Raw genomic sequence first — 20494 nt, 5'->3', positions numbered from 1 at the left:
CCAGCTCACTGCTGCCTGGGGGATGCAGCCGCAGAGCACCCCCTCCTGGGGGGCCCCCCGGCAGGGGAGGGGCTCTGCAGTCGCAGGTCTCTTCCATTTCAGGCTGAGGCCCTTCACGTCCTACAAGCTGCGTCTGAAGGCCACCAATGACATTGGGGACAGCGACTTCAGCGCCGAGACGGAGGCAGTCACCACGCTGCAGGATGGTGAGCAACGGGGCCCACTCCCCACTGCTGCCTGGGCACCCCGAAACCCGGGCTCCTGGAGAGGCCTGCTCCCGCCTTGACCCAGAAAGGGGTCACCCAAGGGAGTGGGGGGAGCAGCCACGGGCGGTGGGATTCAATTAGCAGCAGAAGCCAGCGCCCCTGCACAGCCCAGAGCCGTAAATCAGACTTCAAGGGCTTCCAAACCGAGGGACGTTTCTTTGATTGGCTTCCAAACCCAACGATCCATTAGCATCCCTGACATTGAATAATTTATAGGGTCATTAAAGATAGATGCCGTGGGGTAGCTGGGTTATAAGAGCTTTTCCCCATTTTTCTCATTCACGAGCCATCCTGGTTTTGCTGCCTGACAAATACACGAAGGGGGAGTGATGGCAGAGAGACCCCCTGAAAGCTCCAGGTGCCTTCCCCCCACCCCGCTCAGCTCTGCTCAGAGGAGTTGGGCCTGAAGTTCCCTCGTGAGTTTGTTTGACCATCGGCAGTGAGACCAGGCCCAGAAGGACAGGGAGGCGGGGTCCTCAGGCCCACCTGGCGCACCGGCAGGTGCTGGGGACAGAGTACGGCTGCTGCGTGACGCCGCCGAGCCTCGAGCCCAGACGGCGGGCGGACCGGACCCTCAGCTCACCGGGCGGTGCTTTGTGACGATCCCCAGGCCCACCCCGAGCTCCCCCTTCCCCGATTAACACGGGGAGGAATGGCGGCCCCGGCTCTGGAGACGCGGCGCTTGTCCCCTGTGGCACCTGCGTATTCCTGCGTTAGCACCTTGTCTGAGCACTAGTTCTTAGAAGGAAGGAACCCAGCCCCTGGTCTGTGGGAGAGGGGCACACACCCGCTCCTGCTCTCAGGCTCCGTCAGAAGGGGCCTGTCTCAGCCCTTTCACATTCAAATCACCTCTTCCTCGTCCTTTCTGCAGTTTCTCTTTGCAGTTTCTCTTTGCAGTGGATCGGCCTTGTGTTTTCATCCTGTGTCTCTAAGTCCAGCTCTCAGGGGAGATGGACAGGCCAGGCTGACCCCAGGGCTGGGGGCCAGTGCTGGGGGAGGGGCTTGGGAGCACACGGACGGTTTGCCGGGAAAGGGATTCTTATCCTGAGGGTACGGAGCCACCGGACGTGGGTAGGAACGCTGGGTCAGGGCCTTAAGCTGGAGCAGCCAGAGACCGAAGGGGCAGGGTAGAGAGCGGTCCCTGGGGCGGGGGGCCTGGAGCGTGGCCAACATGGGCCTGTCCCAGTCTGGGCCCGGAGGACAGGGAGGCCTGCGGGTTGCAGGGGTCGCTCACAGCAGCTGAGTCAGAGTGGGGAGCAGGCTGGGGGTGCCGGACACACAGGCGAGGCAGGTGGGGAGAAGCCCTAAATCCTCTTGCTCAGGGCCTGTTTCTGAACACTGACTCTGTGTTGGGTCTCAGGATGTCATGGTGGGGCCGCCCTGAGAAGGCCAGTCCGTCTGCTGGGAGAAGGTGGCCCAGGCCCGGCGCATGGTGGAGGGTGGGGCACGGCCTGCTGGACATGATGGACACTCCAGAGAGCAGGGTGGGGTCAAACCGACACGTACCCCAAGAGAATGATGCCCCTCCTCCTCTGGGGGGTGACCCCCGAGGAGATCAGGGAACGGCAGGAGCACTCCGGGAGCCTTGGCTTTGGAGAGGCCCAGACTCTGTGTGCGTCCAGTGGGGTGGGTCCGTGGGAAGTGAGGTTGCGGAGGTGGTCCAGGATGAGGTCCCTCTCTCCTGGACACAGGCTGGCGGGCAGGGGAAGGGCAACCCCAGGGAGGAGGGAGTCACGTGCTGGCTGGTTGAGAGGGCGGGGACCGGCCCAGAGTGCTGGCCCGAGCTCAATGTCTAACCCCTGCCTGCTTCCCTCTTGCTTCCAGTCCCCGGGGAGCCCCCACGCTCCGTGTCCGTGACGCCACGCACCACCTCGTCTATTCTGATCCAGTGGCAGGTAAGGCCCAGGGACCCCACGGTGCTCTGTGAACCCCGCTCCTGCAGGAGTGAGCTCGGCGGGCACCCCAACCCCGACCCTGGGTCAGGCTGGCGAGGCCGGCTGGTGCACCGTGCAGGGCCATGGCGTGAGCGTGACCTCCCAGGCGGGAAGTCCGGGGCCGTGGTGTGAGCGTGACCTCCCAGGCGGGAAGTCCAGGGCCGTGGTGTGAGCGTGACCTGCCAGGTGGGAAGTCCGGGGCCGTGGCGACCTGCAGAGTGAACCGGAGCTCATGTGTTGATGGGGGGGTGGGCGGTGTGGTCAGCAGGACGGCCAGGTGGGCCCAGCGCACAGCCCACCTGGTGGCCGAGTCATCCCAGGCCATTTCCCCTCTTCTCTGTTGATAAGTGGCAGCTCCTCGGGGTAACAGCAACCTTTCATTGTGAACAAAAGACATTTCCAAGTGTCCTCCGGTGAACTGGGAGCTCATCGCTGTGGCATTTCACCCTTTCCAGCCTCCCCAGAGTGCTGAGACTGGATGGGGACCCAGGAGGCTTCAGCTGGGTTCTGGCAGCTGTCCCGGGAGAGCCACAGCTGAGTGGCCCTCGAGGCCCCGGGAGAGGGACGGGGCCTGGCCTCGGCCTGCAGGCCAGTTTGCCGTAGCAAGACTCTGACCCCAGAGGCCTCTCTGGCCCCAGGTTCCTCCTCTGTAAAAACAGCGGTTCCAAGGTCCCCTCTGAGGCCACTGTGAGGTCCCTGATCCAAGGCCCGTGAGACCCCTGACGTCCCTCGGGGTCTCTGGTGGGAGGTGGGGAACATTCAACGTGGAAGCTCAAGGTCCCAAGCACTTCTGGTTCCACTGTCCACTGACACGATCGACCAAGAGCAGATGGTCGTCCAGGTGGCGCTGAAGTCTGCTGGGTGCGTGCTTGGTCTCAGACGTGGGTCTGGCTGCCCTGTCGCCAGCTGAGCTCGGAGCTGTGGCACCTCAGCCGCTCCCGACATGCGGCTGTGGACGCGGCACTGGCTGTGGGCCCAGCCCTCCCACCCCTGGGCTGCGAGCGCTTAGTCCCAGACACCCTGTGAGGCGGCGAGAGCGGCACGGAAGGCGCTGGGCGTGCCTGTCCATCAGCTGTCCCCCTTCAGAGCCCAGCAGGACAAACCCATTGCAAGATGCCTGAGCAGGGGGTGGTCAGCATGATGCATCGTGGAAATAAATGCCTGTCAACTGCCAGGCGATTGAAGCATAATTAAAATTATGAGCAATTTACTAAATCAGAGCCAACAGAACACAGGGACAAAGTTTAAATATAGGTCTGCATTCCGGACCAAGCGCTTCACCTGAAAATCTTTATTTTTTAGTAATTTGTTTAAAACCTCAAGCACTGCCTATAATCCCAAGGCCGCTGACCCACTTGAGTGTGCCGTCCATCAGATTTGATTCCTCTTAGTAGGATGGTCAACATTCAAAACTCAACATTCAGAAAACTAAGATCATGCCATCCGATCCCATCGCTTCATGGCAAATAGATGGGGAAACAATGGAAACAGTGACAGACTGTTTTCTTGTGCTCCAAAAATCACTGCAGATGGTGACTGCAGCCTTGAAATTAAAAGACGCTTACTCCTTGGAAGAAAAGCTATGACAAACTTAGGCAGCATATTAAAAAGCAGAGACATTACTTTGCTGACAAAAGTCCATCTAGTCAAAGCTGTGATTTTTCCAGTAGTCATGTATGGATGTGAGAGTTGGACTATAAAGAGAGCTGAGCACAGAAGAATTGATGCTTTTGAACTGTGGTGATGGAGAAGACTCTTGAGAGTCCGTTGGACTACAAGGAGATCCAACCAGTCCATCCTAAAGGAAATCAGTCCTGGGTATTCATTGGAGGGACTGATGTTGAAGCTGAAACTCCAATACTTTGGCCACCTGATGCGAAGAACTGACTCATTTGAAAAGACCCTGATGCTGGGAGAGATTGGGGGCAGGAGGAGAAGGGGACAACAGAGGATGAGATGGTTGGATGGCATCACTGACTCGATGGACATGAGTTTGAGCAAGCTCCGGGAGATGGTGATGGACAGGGAAGTCTGGCGTGCTGCAGTCCATGGGGTCACAGAGAGTTGGAGATGACTGAGCGACTGAACTGAGTAGAATGATCCACTTGTGCCTTTCCTGGGTCCAGTGCTGCTGGAACCTGAGGATTTGTGTGTATATTCTAGACAGCAGTGGCGCCGTGTTCACACTGAGTACAGCTCATACTGGGCATTCATGTCTCTGAATCGATCACATTTAAGCTGGCTGTTCTGAAACCTCCAGCGGGTCACACAGTCTGTGACTCACATGCATCTCCTCTCTGGTCCCCTCTTCCAACTTTTCTCTGAGTGGATTTTGAGGCTGTTTTCTAGCAACGTTAACGTCCTAAGGGACAGATTGCATCATGTGCAGTGGACTCGGGGAGGGGCGACTCGGCTGTGCAGGGCACCTTCCTAAGAGTGTGGGGCAGCCCCCAGTCAGAGGGGACAAGCGGGCCCGGCCTCTCTGGGACATCTCCTGGCCTTTGTTGCTTTCTCACCGCCTGCTCTGTCGTCTGTGAGGACCAGCTCCAGCCCCGAGCTCTGAGCACCCAGTGCCCCCATTCCCTGCCGTGAACTCCGACACGCATCAGTGCGAAGGCGGGAGGGGAGCAGCCAGAGGTGGGAGGTGACAGGATGACCGGTCCCCCCCCACCCGTTGGGGCAGGAGGGTCATTATCCGGGTGGCATATCCGCAGGAACGCAGGCTCAGGTGTGACCGCTGCTGGGCTTCAAGGGCAGGCACCTGGATCTGGTCCTCTAGGGCCGCCTGTGCCCGCTGAACCATAGACTCAGTCCAGCAGGTGTCAGAGGGAACCCCCGCTCTGGGCTCCAGGGAACAGAAGCGGTGGGAAGTCCCAGGCTCGGGCCCCAGGACAATGGCAGTGGAAGTCCCGCTCTGCCTCCGGCTCACTGTGAGACCCCGGACTCCGTGTGGACCCTCCCCAGCCCCGGGTCCCCTCACCCAGCCCGCCCTGTCTGGGAAGGCCCGCTGAGCTGGTCCCAGCCTGTCCCCTGGCACTCAGCCAGGGCTGAGGCTCACGGGGGTTGTCCTTCGAGCCCCAGCTCTCGGTCCTCTTCCTGCCTGCTGGAGTGAGGGGTCAAGGCCAGTGCACTCCGACCAGGGCATCTGCACTTTAACAAAGATCCCTTTTCCAAAACTGAAAAAACACCCCGGGCCCCTGCGGACAGGGTACTGGAACCTCTGATTTGCGGAAAGTGAAGCACTTCAGACGCTTATGTCATAGCTCAGGGCATCTTATCAACCTGCGGAGCCGGTCGGCGCTAGAGGCAGGGCTGGGATGCAGGGCTGGGGTGCAGGCAGGGCCCTCTGCAACAAGGAGCTCCGCTGACCCCCCGGGGGCCTCAGCCAGGCACCTTCACGGCAGGGGGACTTGGGGGCGGGGCCCCTCCCTCAGGGGTCACAGCTGTGGGCAGCCTGGGACCCAGAGGGTCAGAGGCCCTGCGATCACTCGGCCTCACTTGGGAAGGGCGGTGGAGAGCGTGTCACTGCACAGCTTAGGTGTCAGGTGGGGAAGCATCTCTCCTTTTATTCTTACGTGTAGACTTTTCCAATTCTTCCATCTGTCGTATTTTTTTAAGAAGGGGGTGAAATAAACTTTCTCTTAACGTGTTGTGATAGTTGTGCTTGAAGGAAGCCTAGGAATGAGGACTGTAACTTGCCTCAGCTGTAGCCAGTAAGAAAACCAGGACTAGAGTTGGAGTGGCAGACTGTGGCTTCCGTCCTTATGAGGAGATGCGCGTGTGTGCATTGCACGCACACGCACACACACACACGTGATTTGCATGTGGCATCGATTAGTAGTGAACACTGCATGGTGCCTGCCTTTACCTCATGGAACCGATTTTTAAATAGGAGAGGATCACGCAAAACAAAACCCTTAAAGCTATCTGAACCAGTCCTACGAACTCAAAGGGGACAGATCTTAAAAAAAAAAAAGAGTGTATCAGAGGATCTGAAATGCTGCCGTCCTCAGGGTGTGGCGGCCCTGGGCTGGGGCTGGACAGGAAGCAGAGGGACCGCCCAGCATGCTCAGGTGTGCCCCTATTCAGGGGTGTCCCTGCATCTCCAGCATGGAGGACGGAGGTTCTGTCCATCAAAATTTATAAGAAAGAAAAGGGCAGAATGAAATAGAAACTGCAACAAGAAACAGAGCCTCTCTCCTGCCCCCCCACCCCAGGCAGACCCCCAGGTTTCACCCCTGTTCTCACCTCCCTTCCTGAGAGCACACAGCTCCCCGAGTTCCTAGTGCTCTGGTCATTTTGGGAGGCCTCGTTTTGGGAATGGTTGGGGCAGAGGGCAGCAGGCTCGCTGCTGGAGGAAGTGGTCCATGTTACGGTTCAGCCCAGGGCCCAGCCGGACCGGCATGTGCCTCAGGGACCCTGCGTGCCCGGCCGGTCACCTGCCCCGCCCACCTGCCCCATCCAGGTGACGTGGGGGTCTGAGCGGGTCCACCTTCACTCTCATATCGTTAATTCTACAACCGTGAGGTGAGTTTAAAGATGTCTCCACCTGTGGGTGTCAGGAAAGCGGAGCAAGCACTGATAGCCTGGAAATATCGGGCTCTGGTCGCAGACCCGCACAGGAGAGAGAATCTGGCAGTAAAGCAGCTCACACGACTGTCTGGTTTCTCAGTGTTTGTGAAGGTGATGTTTAGCAGTCCAGTCGACTTGTTGGGCTTCCTGGGCTCCTCTGACCAGAGGGACGCACTTAGATCCTGAGGACGTGGAGAGTCCACTCCAGTTTTCCAGGCTTGAGTGTCTATGTCTGATGGGAAGAATGACCAGCCACGGCACTTTCAGTGGGGGGGCAGGGGGTGGGCAGAGGACTCAGGATGTGGTGGGAGAGCATGTCGGGGGCTGCGGCCTGCAAACCCCTGGGCTCTCGTTGGTGAAAACGTGATGGTTCCGGCCCGTGCACGAGTGTGTGTGGGCGTGGGAGGAAGCGCCCTCGCTGTGTGCATTGCCCACTGGCGAGTGTGAGGGCAGAGCTGTCCCCTCCCGCGGGGGTCCCGAGTTTGGGACTGAGAGCAGCCCGAGGTCACGGAGAACAGACTCACCTGAACATCCGGTCCCTGCGGTGCCGCCTGGATTCAGGGACTGGGAATTGAAGGGTATGAGTTTGGACAGCAGGGCGCCTGGAACCAGTCACCCTGTCCTCCCACAGTTCCGAAGGCCAGAGTCCAGGGTCAGGGTGGTGGCCGGCTCTGCAGACACAGGGAAGCCTGCTGCCCGCCTGCCTCTTTCTGGCCTGTGGCGGCCGTGGCAGGCCTTACCACTCCTTGGCTTCTAGACGCTTCTGTCAGTCTCAACCTCTGCCTTCGTGTGACATTCTTTCTGTATCAAAATGTCCTCATCTTATAAGACTCTTCGGGTCTTTTTCTAGTCTCAGCATTTGTTCAATAATTGCTAGATTCTATATTGCCTCTTAAAATGTGCTTTGTCTTCACGATCCGTCGCGCTGAACATCTAGCTGCCTGTGTGAATCAATTATCTTATTACCCGGTGGTGTTCACGAGTCCCAAGTCTGCCGATTTGTTTGCAGGCAATCTTACTGTCCGCGCCCTTCAAGCTCGAAGGCCATCCTGTTGTCTTGGTGGCATTGAAAAGACCCACAGAGGATTGGTCTTGGCGTTTCGAGGGGTGGGGGAGAGTTAGTCCCAAGCTCGTTTGTAGATCTCAGGACGGCGCACATCTGAGTGTCCATGTGGGGTCAGTTTCTGGAGTGTGATTCTGCGTTAAAGACCTGGGCAAATAGAACGGAACTACCCTCCGGGAAGCCCGCCATCACCTTAGAGTGCTCCCCTCCACCCGTGCCCTCTTCCCAACTTGATTACTTCTGCAGAGACCCGAATCCGGACGAAGTCACATTGCGGGGACTGGCGGTTAGGACTCAGCATGTCTCCTGGGGGAGCACAGTTTAACGCACACAGAGGGCCTTGCCTACAGAAGCTGTGGTGTCCGCTCGGGCACCAGGACACTCTAGGTCCATCTGTCCGGCTGCAGTTTGGGAGGTTCGGTCCTGACCTGCTGAGGACCCTAGAGGGGGGAGCAGAGCCCCTAGCCCCCAGCACCGGGGTCAGTGCCGCAGCCTTACTGGGGTTCCACGTGGAGCAGGACGGCCTTCCTTCCACGGACAGACCTGTCACCAGCTGGGGACGCCCTCCCCAGGCTTACTTGTCAGCAGAAACCAGTCAAAGGGGAAGTCGGGCCGGGCCCTCCCTGAGCGGCACTGGTACCCAGAGGGGAGCGGTTGCAAGGTCCTGGGCTCACTCACAGGCTCAGACTCCCCCACCATCCGACCTCGTCTCCCAGCCACCTGTCAGCCACCTGCCACCGTCCGCTGGGTTCTTAGGAGTCAGACGAGACCCTGCCCCACCATCAGACACTCTTACACCAGCTGAGGTGGCAGTGGGTGGTGGGGGGCGTGTTCCAGCCCTACACCTGTCAGGCGGGGAGAGAGCCACCTGGCAGGCAGAGGGGTCAGTGAGGGTCCCAGCGAGACGGCCACAAGCCCGGGTGCACGGGAGGGTCGGGGACTGAAGGGACGGGGTGGGGCCAGTGGTGGACGACGCAGGGCCAGGCCGCATCCGCGGCCCCCTTCGGTTCTGGGTCTGCCGGGAACAGGCAGCTTCCTCTCCATCTGTGACCTGGGCCACAGTCTCCAGCCTCGGCCCTGGGGCTCGGGTGTCCTGGCTGGACAGGGAGACACGCCCGTGTCCACGCACGCAGGACCAGGAGGCCTGGGTTCTGTCCCCGGACCCCCTCATTCCTCATCATCAGTGGGACACCTGCTTGTCCTCTTGCCAACAACCGAGGCCCCTCCGATTGTCTTGAACCAGCGACCCCCCGCCTTCCCACACGGCCTGACCGTGGTGTCTTTGCAGCCCCCGAGGGACGAGAGCCTGAACGGCCTCCTGCGGGGCTACCGGATCTACTACCGCGAGCTGGAGTACGAGGCGGCCCCCGTCACCGAGTCCAAGACGCTCAAGACGCCCTCCGCTCTGCGGGCCGAGCTCACGGGTGAGTCCCTGCCCCCCAGCCCACGGCAGGGAGGTTCCCGTAACCGCCCTGTCCACCCACCCCAGGCCTGCTGGGGGGCCGGAAGGGGTGCAGCTCTGCCCCCTCCCCAGCACCCCAGTGGTGTGCAAGGTCCAGGGCTCAGCAAGGGGACCCAGGAAGGCTGCCTGGAGGAGGAGCCATCTGAGGGGGTTGTCGGGGTAAAAGGATGTCACGGAGGACGTGAGGGGAAGAGGGTGACGCAGGGCCCGGCACAGCTCGGTGGGGGGAGGCAGGCGTCAGCCGGCCAGGGTGGGGGCTGAGCCGTGGGGGCCTGTGTGCCCTGGAGGGGGAGTAGCTGGGCCTCTGGGGTCAGCGGCGCCGCCCCATGTGGAGCAGGCCTGGGGGTGCTGGGGCCCATGGAGCCCCGGCCTCCCTCTCCTGCTCGTCCACCCCGAGCCACTCTCCACTCCTGCTCCCTGGGGGGAAGGCCGAGAGATGCCCCCCAGCACCGTCAGAGAAGACACCTGAGCCCCTGGCACCCGAGTGCTGGGGGCGGGGGCAGGGCGCCCAGGGCACCAGGTCCGGCTCTGCCTGGGCCTGTCCATGTGGGTCACACGCACTGCACTCAGCCCCCGGCGCCCCGCCGGGGTCAGCAAGGGGCTGCAGCTCGGCCCCGACCCCACCGGGGGAGGACCTGGCTCCGCCGAGACCCCCACTCGCAGCGTCTCCCCAGGTGCCCCTTGCCGAAGCCCAGCTAGCTGGGCCTGTCCCTCTGGGCTGAGTCATGCAGCCCCTGGAATAAGGGGGCACGGGGTCTGTGCTCCTGCTCACTGTCTGTCCTCTGGTCATCCCCGCCGGCCTGGGGCGCTCACCTGAGCACAGGGAACCGGACACGGCTGCCCCGGGACCAGCCAGGCCCTGCGGTCCCCTGTGCCCGATGCCAATTCGACCCGTTTAATCAGAGGAGAGACCCCCCTCCCCCTCGTGGGCTGGGGGCCTGGCTGGTTCAGGAGGCTTCGCAGGGGTCCCGGTGAGCAGATGGGAGGGTGGTGGCCCACTGCTCGGGAGGTGGAGCGGCTTCCCGGCCAGGCCTCCCCACCCCCGCGTCTGCGGCTCCCCCTGGCGCCGGCGGTCCCCCGCGCTGACAGCGTGCCTGCTCGCCCCTCACAGCCCAGAGCAGCTTCAAGACCGTCAACAGCAGCTCCACCGAGACGACCTATGAGTTAACACGTGAGTGACTCGGCGCTCAGCTGGCGCACTGGGCAGTGCCCTCAGCCTCTCAGCAGGCCGAGTGAAGACCAGCTCGGACTCCCGGCTCTCATTCCTGGGCCCCCCCACCCCGCCCCCCGCCCCCCTAAAATGCTGCTTCGTGATGGGCCAGAACTGCCGAAAGGGAGTTTCTAGAGACACAGGCTGGGCAGGGGTTCCCAAGAGCTGGTCTCGGAGTTTGGGACAGAAGGAAACTCAGAGGGCAGCTCTCTTCTCTAACTCAGTCGGCTTATTTTTAGCCCCCTTTTTAGTTGTGGATTTACTGTCTTCACCACAGTTAACGTGCACACACTGTCGTGCACCCGTCCCCACCGCCTGCCTCCAGAACCCTCTCACCCCCGACCCGAGACTCTACCCCGTTAAACACTGACGCCCCCCACCTCCCCCAGCCCCACCCCGGGCGCCCACCCCCAGCTTCCTGTCTCTGTGACCCCGACCCCTCCAGGGACCTCGCAGCAGGGCGATTGCCCAGCGGGCCCCTCTGTGTCCGCTGGCTTCAGGCCTAGCGTCCTCCTCACTGCAGCATCGGGGTCTCCCCTCCTCTGGGGTGGGGGGTGGCCATCGCATGCACATGTCCAGCACTCATCCATCTGGCCTCTTCTTCTCTTTATCAAACCGCGCTGCTGCCCCTTGGATTCCGGCCGGGGTGGGTTTCAGTGACCGAGTGCAAGGCTCAGGGGCCGAGCTGCAGTTCAGTCCAGCGCAGAGTGGACGCTGGATCAGAGAGCGGGTAACGCAGGGGAAGACGAGCCGGCCCTGCCAGGCCCCGCGGGTGCCAGCGCAGCCGACCAGCCCGGCAGCCGGGGCGGGGTTCAGGGGGCTGTGCCCTCCCCTGAAGCTCCACGTCATCCATCGTGCGCCGGCTCGCCTGGCCCCTCCTGCCTCGCTGTCTGCTTGTCTGTCCACCGAGTCCCTCCTGGGCCGGGCGTCTCCCAGATGTGGCCTCTCCAAGGGGTTGAGTGAAGAGTCAAGTGCAGGCCCGGCCGGTGACGAGGGCTCCCTCCTGGGGTGTCCACCCAGGCCTTTCAGTCTCGGGTTATGAAGCGTGAAGGGGGCGCCCTGGCCACGCCCCGGCGTCCACTCTGCTGCGTCTCTGAGGATTCCTGGCAATCACACGAGGCCCCGAGTCGAGACGGAGCCAGCCTGCTGGTTTCTCAGCAGCAGAGCTCGACCGCGGGGGCAGGATCTTGACCGTTAAATGTATCTGTGTCGGCAAGCCAAGGCCTGTGAGGTCTGAATGGCCACGTCCTAGAAAGAAAAGGGCATGAGACACCAAGTCCATCACGCAGGTCAGGCAGCCACACATGAGCTGTGTACCACTCGATGTGGCGGGAACAGCTGATTTTTTTAAGCCAGAACTTTCTGGAAGGGTCTCACAGTCGCATGACTTTCCAAAGGCCCCACGTATGTGTCTGACCACCTGAGCGCGTGGTTCCTGCAAACCATGCCTCCCAGAGAGGGCCCCGCTCTGCAGAGGTCAGCGAATGCGGCCCCAGGCCCTCCCGCCAGCAGCTCACAGAAGGGGGTCGCGGGTCCGCCCACGTGGTCGAGCGGCGCCAGGGCCTTGCTCTGTCTGCTCTTGCTCTCCAGAGAGGTTCCGGACCAGGTCAGGCTCTGTGTCCCAGACTCGCTCCCTTAGGCGAGGAGCTTGTTGCCACCTCGCCCCGAGTGCAGGACGGCTGTGACTGCCTCCCCGGGGTCACGCGCGGGAAGGGGGCACAGCCGGCCGACGGTGGCCAGCCCCTCACAGGCTTCTCTGCAAGAAAAGACTCTGTCGTCCCCCCAGGGGGCACTTGTCACGGAGGGAGCTTTCTAAGAAAGGGCAGGGCTCCTGCCTGCTGACCCTGTCCCCTCGCCCTTGCAGATCTGAAAAAATACCGGCGCTACGAAGTGGTCCTGACGGCCTATAACGTCATTGGCGAGGGCCCGGCCAGCGCGCCTGTGGAGGTCTTCGTCGGCGAGGCCGGTGAGTCCCGCCTGCAGCTCAGAGGCCAGCACTGTCCCCCTCGCTGAAGGTCGGGTTATGGGGCTTCAGGAGGCTTCTGGTCATACTGGGAAGAGTCCTCGGCCAAGGACTGGGTGTCCTGGTGGCCCCGGGAGCGATCAAGTCTTGCTTTTGAGACCCAGGAGTGTTTAAGGTCTGGAGGCATTGGATTTAGCAGGACCTGCTCTAGGGGGGCCATGCAGTCGTCCCCGTGGGGATCCAGGAGTGCGGGACCCTGGGTGCGGGAAGGGGGATGTCTGTCACCCGCTGTCTCTGGCCGGACCTGAGCACTGGCCCCGGCCCCGAGTCAGCCTGACTGTAACAGCCGCTCCCCCATCTCCGAAAGCCGTACAGATCCACGTTAGTCCCCCTTTCAGGTACGATGTGGCCCCTAGGTTTGTTTTCAAGGACCGTCCCCTCTGTGGGGCTGACGCACAGGGAGACGTTGTATCCCACGTTGAGACTGGAGCGTGCGTTCGCCTAGCCCCCCACTGCCCTGGAAGGAGGGGGTCGCCTGCCCTCTCCCTGCAGAAACCCCATGCCCCTGGGCGTGCACGCACACACACACACTGCCCCACAGATGGGCGTCTTCTCTGATCTTGGCACATAGCCGAGGGTTCTGCTCAAATCTGCGGGTGCAGAGTTGGGAGGGTGAGTGGGGTTGGAATGGCCCAGGGGACGGGGACCCAGGCTTTCGGGGAACGAAGGCTGTATACTCTGGGCCAGCCACAGGACACATCAGGTGACTGCACAGTTTGGAGAGGTTATTGTCAGAAATGAGCCAGCACTGAGGGTCTCTGGCTTAGCAGGTTTTTTCTGGAAGACTCACACGGTATTTTCACATAGGCAGGGGTAAACCAGGTGAGCCCACAGGAGACAGCGGAGGCCACCCCAGCCTCTGCACAGGAGCCTGTCAGCAGAAGGGGTGGAGGTCACTTGGGGGCTGGGCACTCCAGGAGGGCATGGGCCTGGCCACAGAAGAGCCCACGCAGGCGGGGCAGACGCGGCACATGCCGTCCGCGAGAGCAGGGCTCTGGGCCCTGGCGGGGCGTCGTGTAGGCAGCTGTGCCAGCGCTGCCGCTGGGCTCAGGGTGCTCACGGCTGGCCGGCCAGGACCTGCAGAGCTGACCCACCCTCCTGTCAGCCTGCACCCCAGGGAGAGGACCAGCGGCGGGGCCCGGGTGCTCGGGACAGGGCCTGCGTCCCAGGACCCATGCAGGCGTGCGAAGAACAGGGCTGGAGCCCGGGCAGGAGACCCGGGAGCACTGGGGCTGTAGCAGCCAGCCGGACGGCCGTGGACGGCTGCCCACCTCCAGGCTCATGTCCTGGGTCTGTGGTTGGTTGTTGTTCATTTTATGGTAAAGCACGGTTGACACGACACGTGCCGCCCTTGTCACAGGCAAGCGTCCAGCCTGGGGGCAGGGAGCACGTTCTCCAGCCAAGTGGCCACCGCCCGCCTCCCCCAGCCCTGGCTTCTCCCCCGACAGACGCCCCTCAGCCATCGGCAGGCCCGCTCCCCCAGCCCCCGTCGGCCTCTGACTTGCTTCCCATCTGTGGCTTCGCTGCTCCGGGTGCTCCATGGACACGGGCCGGAGCCGCCTTTGTCCCCTTTACCCGGCTTCCGTCTCCCGGCGTGTCTCCCCGGCTCACCCGAGCTGCAGCAGGCGGCAGACTCGGTTCCTTCTCGTGGGGAGGACTCTCCTCTGGGTGCAGACTGCATGTTTGCTGTCAGCCCATCGGTGGATGTCTGGGGTGTCTCCCCCTCTTGGGTGCTGGGGTGGAGCTGCTGTGAACCCAGGCGGGTCAAGTGTTTCTCCCAGATGGCAGGAGGGTGTCCGTCGGCTGCTTCTGTGGGTGGGCGGCCTCCAGTCCGGGACGCAGGAGGCAGAGCCCAGAGAGAGGCCAGGCTCCCCGCCGCAGGCTACCCACCCAGGTCGGGCAGACGTTCAGCCCCGGAGCATTGCTCAGCCATCCGTGTTTACACCGCAGAGAACGTCCTGGAAGGAGGACGCCATGCTTTCAGCACTGCTGCCCCGTACCTGTGGCCGTCCAGTCGCTGCCTCTCGCAACCCAGGGGCCCTTGTAACGCGTTCCTCCTGACTGTGAGCAGTGCTGCTCTCAGGCCTGCAGAAAATAAAGCTGAATGGGGGCAGTTTCCGTTCCTCGGCCGGATGCTTCACCATCCAGACCACTCAGCAGGAAACGCTCAGACTTGTGTGAAGACTGCCCCAAAACAGCGTGTTTCCCCAGTCAGACCTGCAGGTCTGAGGGTCACCTCTGCCGGTCCCGGCTCTGTGATGCTGGGCCCGTCACTCCACCTCTCTGAGCTCTGGCCCTGAGGACCATGGTGCAGAGGGAAAACCTGCAGGCTGGGAGGGAGGAGACGGGCCCTCACCCCGACCCTGCCCCCAGGAAAAATGTCCTGCCCATCCTGCCTGCAGGATAAATGTCCAGGACTCGCCTGGACCAGGGCCGGTCAGTCAGTGGTGAGCGACGAGACCCTGTGCAGACTCCTGATTGGTCTCGTCCTACAGACCAATGACAGGTTGAGAGTTAATGGTCTTCGGGTCCCCTCTAGCCTGAATATGTAATTTTTAAATCCTTTTAACCTCAGAGAGAAAGGGTAACCTTTAGGAGATCTCTCACTGAGGTTGATTTCTGAGTCCAGGCATTACAAATTGGTAAACAATACATTAGTAAGGACTACAGCTTCCAAGAGATAGAAACCCAAAGAGGCTTACACTGAAAGAATCTGTCACTAACTCACGTAACGGAAAAGTCGAAGACCTGGGCACCGCTTCAGGCGTGGCTGGATCCAGCATGCCCACAGGCTCTCCCTGTGCCCCCCGGCTCCTCCTCCTCTCAGCTCACTCCTGTCTCAGGCAGGCTCTTCCTCAAGCTGGCCCAGTGGCTCCAGGCAGCAGAAAGAGAGCTTCCTCCCACAGGGAGGAAACACCTCTCCCCCAGGAGCCCCCTGGGGGGGCAGACCCCAGAGGGAGAAGCACCCCCAGGACCCTGCTTGTCAGAAGGATGGCATGAAGGTGTGAGCGCCAGGAGCAGGTCCCTGGAGGGCATCGTGGGTCCGTGATGACACCCCTGGGCGGCTCTCGGGTCAAACAGGCTCCCCCGGGAGAGACGGACATCTAAACGCGTCAGCACAGGTGACCCAGCAGCCCTCCGTCTCCAGGGGGACAGAGCCCACACAGGAGCAGTGCCCCAGCCACCCACGGGCGAGGTCACCCCGGGGACCTGCAGGGGGACACCGCACACGCTCCTGGCCGGCCGTGCCCTGCTCTCACACCGCCCGTTTCGTTTCAGCTGCCAGACCCTTCACTTCCCATATTTCCTCCAATTCCACAAACAGTGAAGCTGCGCCCGGGGAGTGGACAGACTCCCCACGTCCCGCCGTCCGAGCCCAGGGCTTAGACTCCCGTGCAGGGCTTTCCCCGCAGCCTCCAGCCCCCGTTCCTGCAGCCTGGAGAGCACAGCATTGGTTTTTTGGAAAACGGTTTTTGTGACCAGTTTCCTGCTTCTTCCTGTCAAGCCTCCCTGGAGTTTTTGGTTCTGGCTCAGCAGTAAGGTGAAGAGGAGAGGGGAGGTGACAGAGGAGAGGCAGGGGCCGGGGCCCCGAGGAGCGGCTGGCGGTCGGGGCGAGACGTGCTGGGCCGGCGAGGCGTGGGGGGCTGAATTCCCTGCCCCCTCCCCAGGCCCCGGGCACCTCACCACGAGGGAGGGGAGGAGAGCGGCTCAGATCCATAGGCAGCCTGGGTTTACGCGAAGCCGCGTCCACAGGCCTGCTGAGTGCGTGGCCTCTGGCCGGTCGCCGGATCACTCTGGGCCTGAGTTTTCCCGTCTCTGTAGCCTGTGTGCTGAGTCAGTCAGTCATGTCCGACTCTTGGTGACCCTATGGACTGCAGCCCACAGACGTTCCTGCTGGGAAATGCCCCACGGGTCATCGGCCAGACTGGTGTCCAGGGGGAGACGTGCAGCCCCCTCCGGAGGACTGTCCAGGGCGGGTGCCACCCCACAGTGGGGCTGGGCAAGGGGCTGGATGGTGAGCAGTGCTGCCCGAGCGGTGGGCAGCCCCCGCGCTCCCAGCCCTGGCCGCGTACCAGACGCCTTTGCAGATGCTGCTTCCTTTCCTTTCCACGCTACGAGCACACGGGGCCCTGTCCAGCCGCCGCCCTGTACCAGAGGTTCTGAAAGGCTCTGGTGCGGGGCCCCAGTGAGCCCAGGGCCACCCAGGGTCTGCGGGACCCGCCGTCAGGAGTGCGAGAGTCAGGGCCCAGGAGCCAGCACCCCCTTCACCAGCACGTCCACACAAAGCCAGGGGCAGCCACTGTCTTCCCTTGACACCGGATGGTCACTTTGACGGCCGGCAAGCCCATCCAGGGGCCAGTGGAACTGGACAAAGTGCTGGTCTCACTGCTTCTTGGGACCCACCTGCCCAGTCCAGCCTGCAGCTCCCAGCTTTGCAGGGCTTCCTGAGCACTCGGCCAGAATCCCAGAAGATTCCAGAAATCTCTGGTGTTCCACCACCACTGTTGGGTACAAGGAGCCTGCCAAAGTCCAGAGGCATCTCTATCACCACCCTGGTCAGCCCTCCTACAGCCCGGTGGGTGACGGCTGTGGGTCAGCATCGTCTGCCTGGCCGAGGCGCCCAGGGGAACCTCTGCCCCATGCCCAGCCCAGCCCCCACCTCCAGCGCTGTCCTCGGCGTCCACGTATCAGCTCATGCCAGACTGCCAGGACAGCAGGCTTCTGCAAACTGATTTCATGTGCTTACAACGACATTCTGAGCCGACGCTCACATGCACCGTCCTCCACAGATAGTGAAGTGGGGGAACAAAGAGATTACGGCCTATCAGACACCCCACCAGCTTCCAAACCGAACTCTTCATGACAAATAAGGATCCCTTGCGGGGTGTAAACAGGGCATCTTCCTGCAAGTCTGGGGTGGGGAAGCCCAGACGCTCTTCCGAGCTGAAAACGTAAGTCTAGAAACCAGCGCTCTGCTGTGTTTACGTTGATTTCTGTCTCCCTGGCTGTGTCCTCATCAGGGAAGTCCTTGGTACCGGCAGTGTTTTTCAGGCAGGAAGGCACCGTGCTCCAGGACAGCCTGCGGGCTGTGGGAGTGCCCCGCCCGGGATGGGGGTGCGGGTGGGCCTGCCTCCCGGGATGGAACCAGGCCGGGGCAGGGGGAGCTCTGCGTCGCACGTGTCCACCCCCGAGCCGCCATGGACCCTGGCTCTGCCGCGTCTTCGAGAAGGGGACCCGGGGGCAGTGGACACTCGCTCACGGCCCTGACCCACCTCCGGGGTGACGGCGGTGCCCCACTTTGCCTTTCCCCATCTAATTGTGCCACAGTCATTTCGCGACAGAGTCGCCAATGGCAAACATGCAAAAGACATTAACTTTATTTATGTTTTGGATTATTAATGCGGCTGTTAAAATTCCTCCAGTTAGTTTTGATTGAATTGTTTTTCTGTGTGATTCTGTTGTTTAATGGAGCGGTAAATAAGAATTTCTGATAATGAGGCCGAGCATCTGTCACAACAACCTGGTGTGGGTTATTAACATTTCCATTAGCGGCGGGGTGGGCCGCGGTAACACGGAGCCACACAGTTAGAGCAGAATGAATAGGTGGTGTCAGGCTGAGTGCGTGTTAATTACTATTTTATTCTGCACTGGGGGGCAGCGGGGAAGGGGCGACTTGCGAAGGTCGTCCTCTCCGCGGAGGCCCCCTCCAGAGGGACCGCGCCCCAGACTATCTCCCCCGACGGTGGCCATCCATCTGGTTCCTTCCACGTGTGGCCGTAAACAGACTTGAGTCCAAAGGCAGCGCCCGGGCCGCGGGCAGGGCTGCAGGGGGTGAGGGCGCTGGACTGGCATCCTGACCCCCCCGCAGCCAGGCCCCCCCAACCCGACAGCTCTGGGGTCCAGCCCGTCGTGGAGTTTGCCAGGAGGGGGGCACCCAGCGGGGAGAAGGGAGCGGTTCCCAGGAGGCAGGGGACAGACCCGCTGGCAGGAGTGCCAGGCAGGGAGAAATGTCCCCAGAGGTACACGTGGGTCGTCTGTGTTGTTCCCAGCTGCCCCGTGGTGCTGGCAAGGCCACGGCCACAGGGCCCTGTCAGTGACCTCTCACCTCTCACCTGCACAGGTGACCCTGCTGACTCCAGCCCAGCACGGTGGGGTGAGAGGAGGACCAAGGGGGTGGGTCCTCCCTGGGGGACGTGCGGCCGTGGCCTCTGTGCTCCGTCCCCAAGGAGGGACGGCCGCGGGCCCACAGACGTCAGCTCCCCCCGGGGGCAGGGCTGCATACCCCGGCATCCTGAACTGCAGACAGGATCACACACACCTTTGTTTTTCTTTTTTGCCTGCACTGTGGTGTGTGAGATCTTAGCTCCCCAACCAGGGATCGAACCTGGGCCTCCAGCAGTGAAGGCAGAGTCCTAACCACTGGACCGCCAGGCTGTTCCCACAGATGGCCTTTGTTTTCCCCGAGTTCCACATGGAATTTAGCGTTTCCCTCGATTATGGTTACTGGAAAAGGCCCTGATGCTGGGGAAGTTTGAGGGCAGGAGGGAAAGGGGCAGCAGGGGTTGGGGGAGCATCGCCGCCTCAGTGGACGCGAATCTGAGCAAACTCTGGGAGACAGTGAAGGACAGGGAAGGCTGGTGTGCTGCAGGCCTTGGGGTCAAGAAGAGTCGGACAGGACTTAGCGACGGAACAAGTGCAACTCGGTTACGCGTGTGACGGCCAGCAGCACGGGGTCTGGGGGGCCCGGGTCCCCCAGCCGCAGGGCCCCCCCACCCGATGCAGTGAGGTTGGAGGCTCCTGGGCCGTCTCTGCTTGTCCCAGGCGACCTCACAGCTCAGTCACACACGCATGGGTTACTGTGTCACCTTTGTTCTCACTAGCGCGGCTGTGTCTCGGTACAACCGCTTTTCTCTGGGGTTCTCCAGATTTCACTGTATGCACTTAGAACCGTGGTTCTGAGATGGATCCGTGGTCATCCTGGCAGGGGCGGGGCCTGGGAGCCCACGCGGGTGGGCGGGCTGCCCAGCTGACCCTCTGCTCTCCGCCCCGCAGCCCCCGCCCAGGCCCCGCAGCGCGTGCAGGTGAACCCGCTCACGGCCAGCCAGCTGGAGGTTGCGTGGGAGCCGCCGCCACCTGAGAGCCAGAACGGGAACATCCAGGGCTACAAGGCAAGCCCCTCGTGTGGCGCGGTCTTCCCTCCCCGCCACCTGTGGACGAGGGCCAGTGGCCTGGACACCCCCCAGCTCACGGCCACCCCCAGCTCTCGCCACCCTCTGCGTCCTGCGCCAGAACACAGCAGCCCTCACCCACAGAGCAGTAGACGTCGCTGAGGGGCTGGACCAGCCTCGGCTCACTTCCCCCCAGGCCTGGGGGTGGGGGGAGGCTCACTGTGGGGCCAGCAGGCCCTCCCTCCCAGGCCGGGCCCCTCCTCACCCTGCATCCCTTTGGGGAGCCTCCACCACCTTTGCTGACGGTGCAGAGGGGGCCCTGAGGAGACCAGGCCTTGCCCCCAGCTCTGCCCAGTGTCACTACAGGACGCTTCCCAAGTCTTGACTCAGTAGGTCCAGGATGGGGCCCAAAAATGTGCATCTGTAACAAGCTCCCCAGCAGGCCTGGTTCCTGGGGACCTCAGTTTAAGAACCCTGATACTGACCTGTTTTGAGTCAGTGTTAACTGAATATTCCAGAAGCGGGCTGGAAGGAAGGCACCAGGCCATTCCCGTAAAAGCATCGGGGATGAGTAGTCACACAGGTCGGTGGGGGGCAGGGAGCCCCTCCCAGGGTTTCACCTCCAAGGTCACCCTTGCGGAGGGGGCTGGGACCCCTTGAGGTCAGCCAAAACCCTCCTGAGATAAACAGCCCAGGGCTGCCCCTTGCACACCCCCATCTTCCCCCCAGGGTGAGTCTCCTTGTCTGGCCTGCTGAGCCCCAAGTCAATCAGTCCTCAGACTCTATGGGCTCGCC

The 20494-nt window shown here is 61.9% G+C and overlaps 1 protein-coding gene across 1 annotated transcript in view; it reads left to right on the top strand.

The window, feature by feature from the left end:
* SDK1 (sidekick cell adhesion molecule 1) overlaps positions 1 to 20494 on the top strand; it is a 722340-nt gene that overhangs the window by 661591 nt on the left and 40255 nt on the right. The window contains exons 31-36 of the mRNA XM_070460504.1: positions 103 to 206; positions 2091 to 2161; positions 9124 to 9259; positions 10409 to 10468; positions 12372 to 12473; positions 19584 to 19699. Coding sequence (XP_070316605.1) covers positions 103 to 206; positions 2091 to 2161; positions 9124 to 9259; positions 10409 to 10468; positions 12372 to 12473; positions 19584 to 19699 — 589 coding nt within the window. The remainder of the gene's footprint in view (positions 1 to 102; positions 207 to 2090; positions 2162 to 9123; positions 9260 to 10408; positions 10469 to 12371; positions 12474 to 19583; positions 19700 to 20494) is intronic.

This window comes from Odocoileus virginianus, chromosome 33 (genome assembly GCF_023699985.2).
Source record: "Odocoileus virginianus isolate 20LAN1187 ecotype Illinois chromosome 33, Ovbor_1.2, whole genome shotgun sequence".
NCBI lineage: Eukaryota > Metazoa > Chordata > Mammalia > Artiodactyla > Cervidae > Odocoileus > Odocoileus virginianus.
The sequence above is the reverse complement of the archived record's forward strand: the minus strand, read 5'-3'. Positions and strand labels throughout refer to the sequence as shown.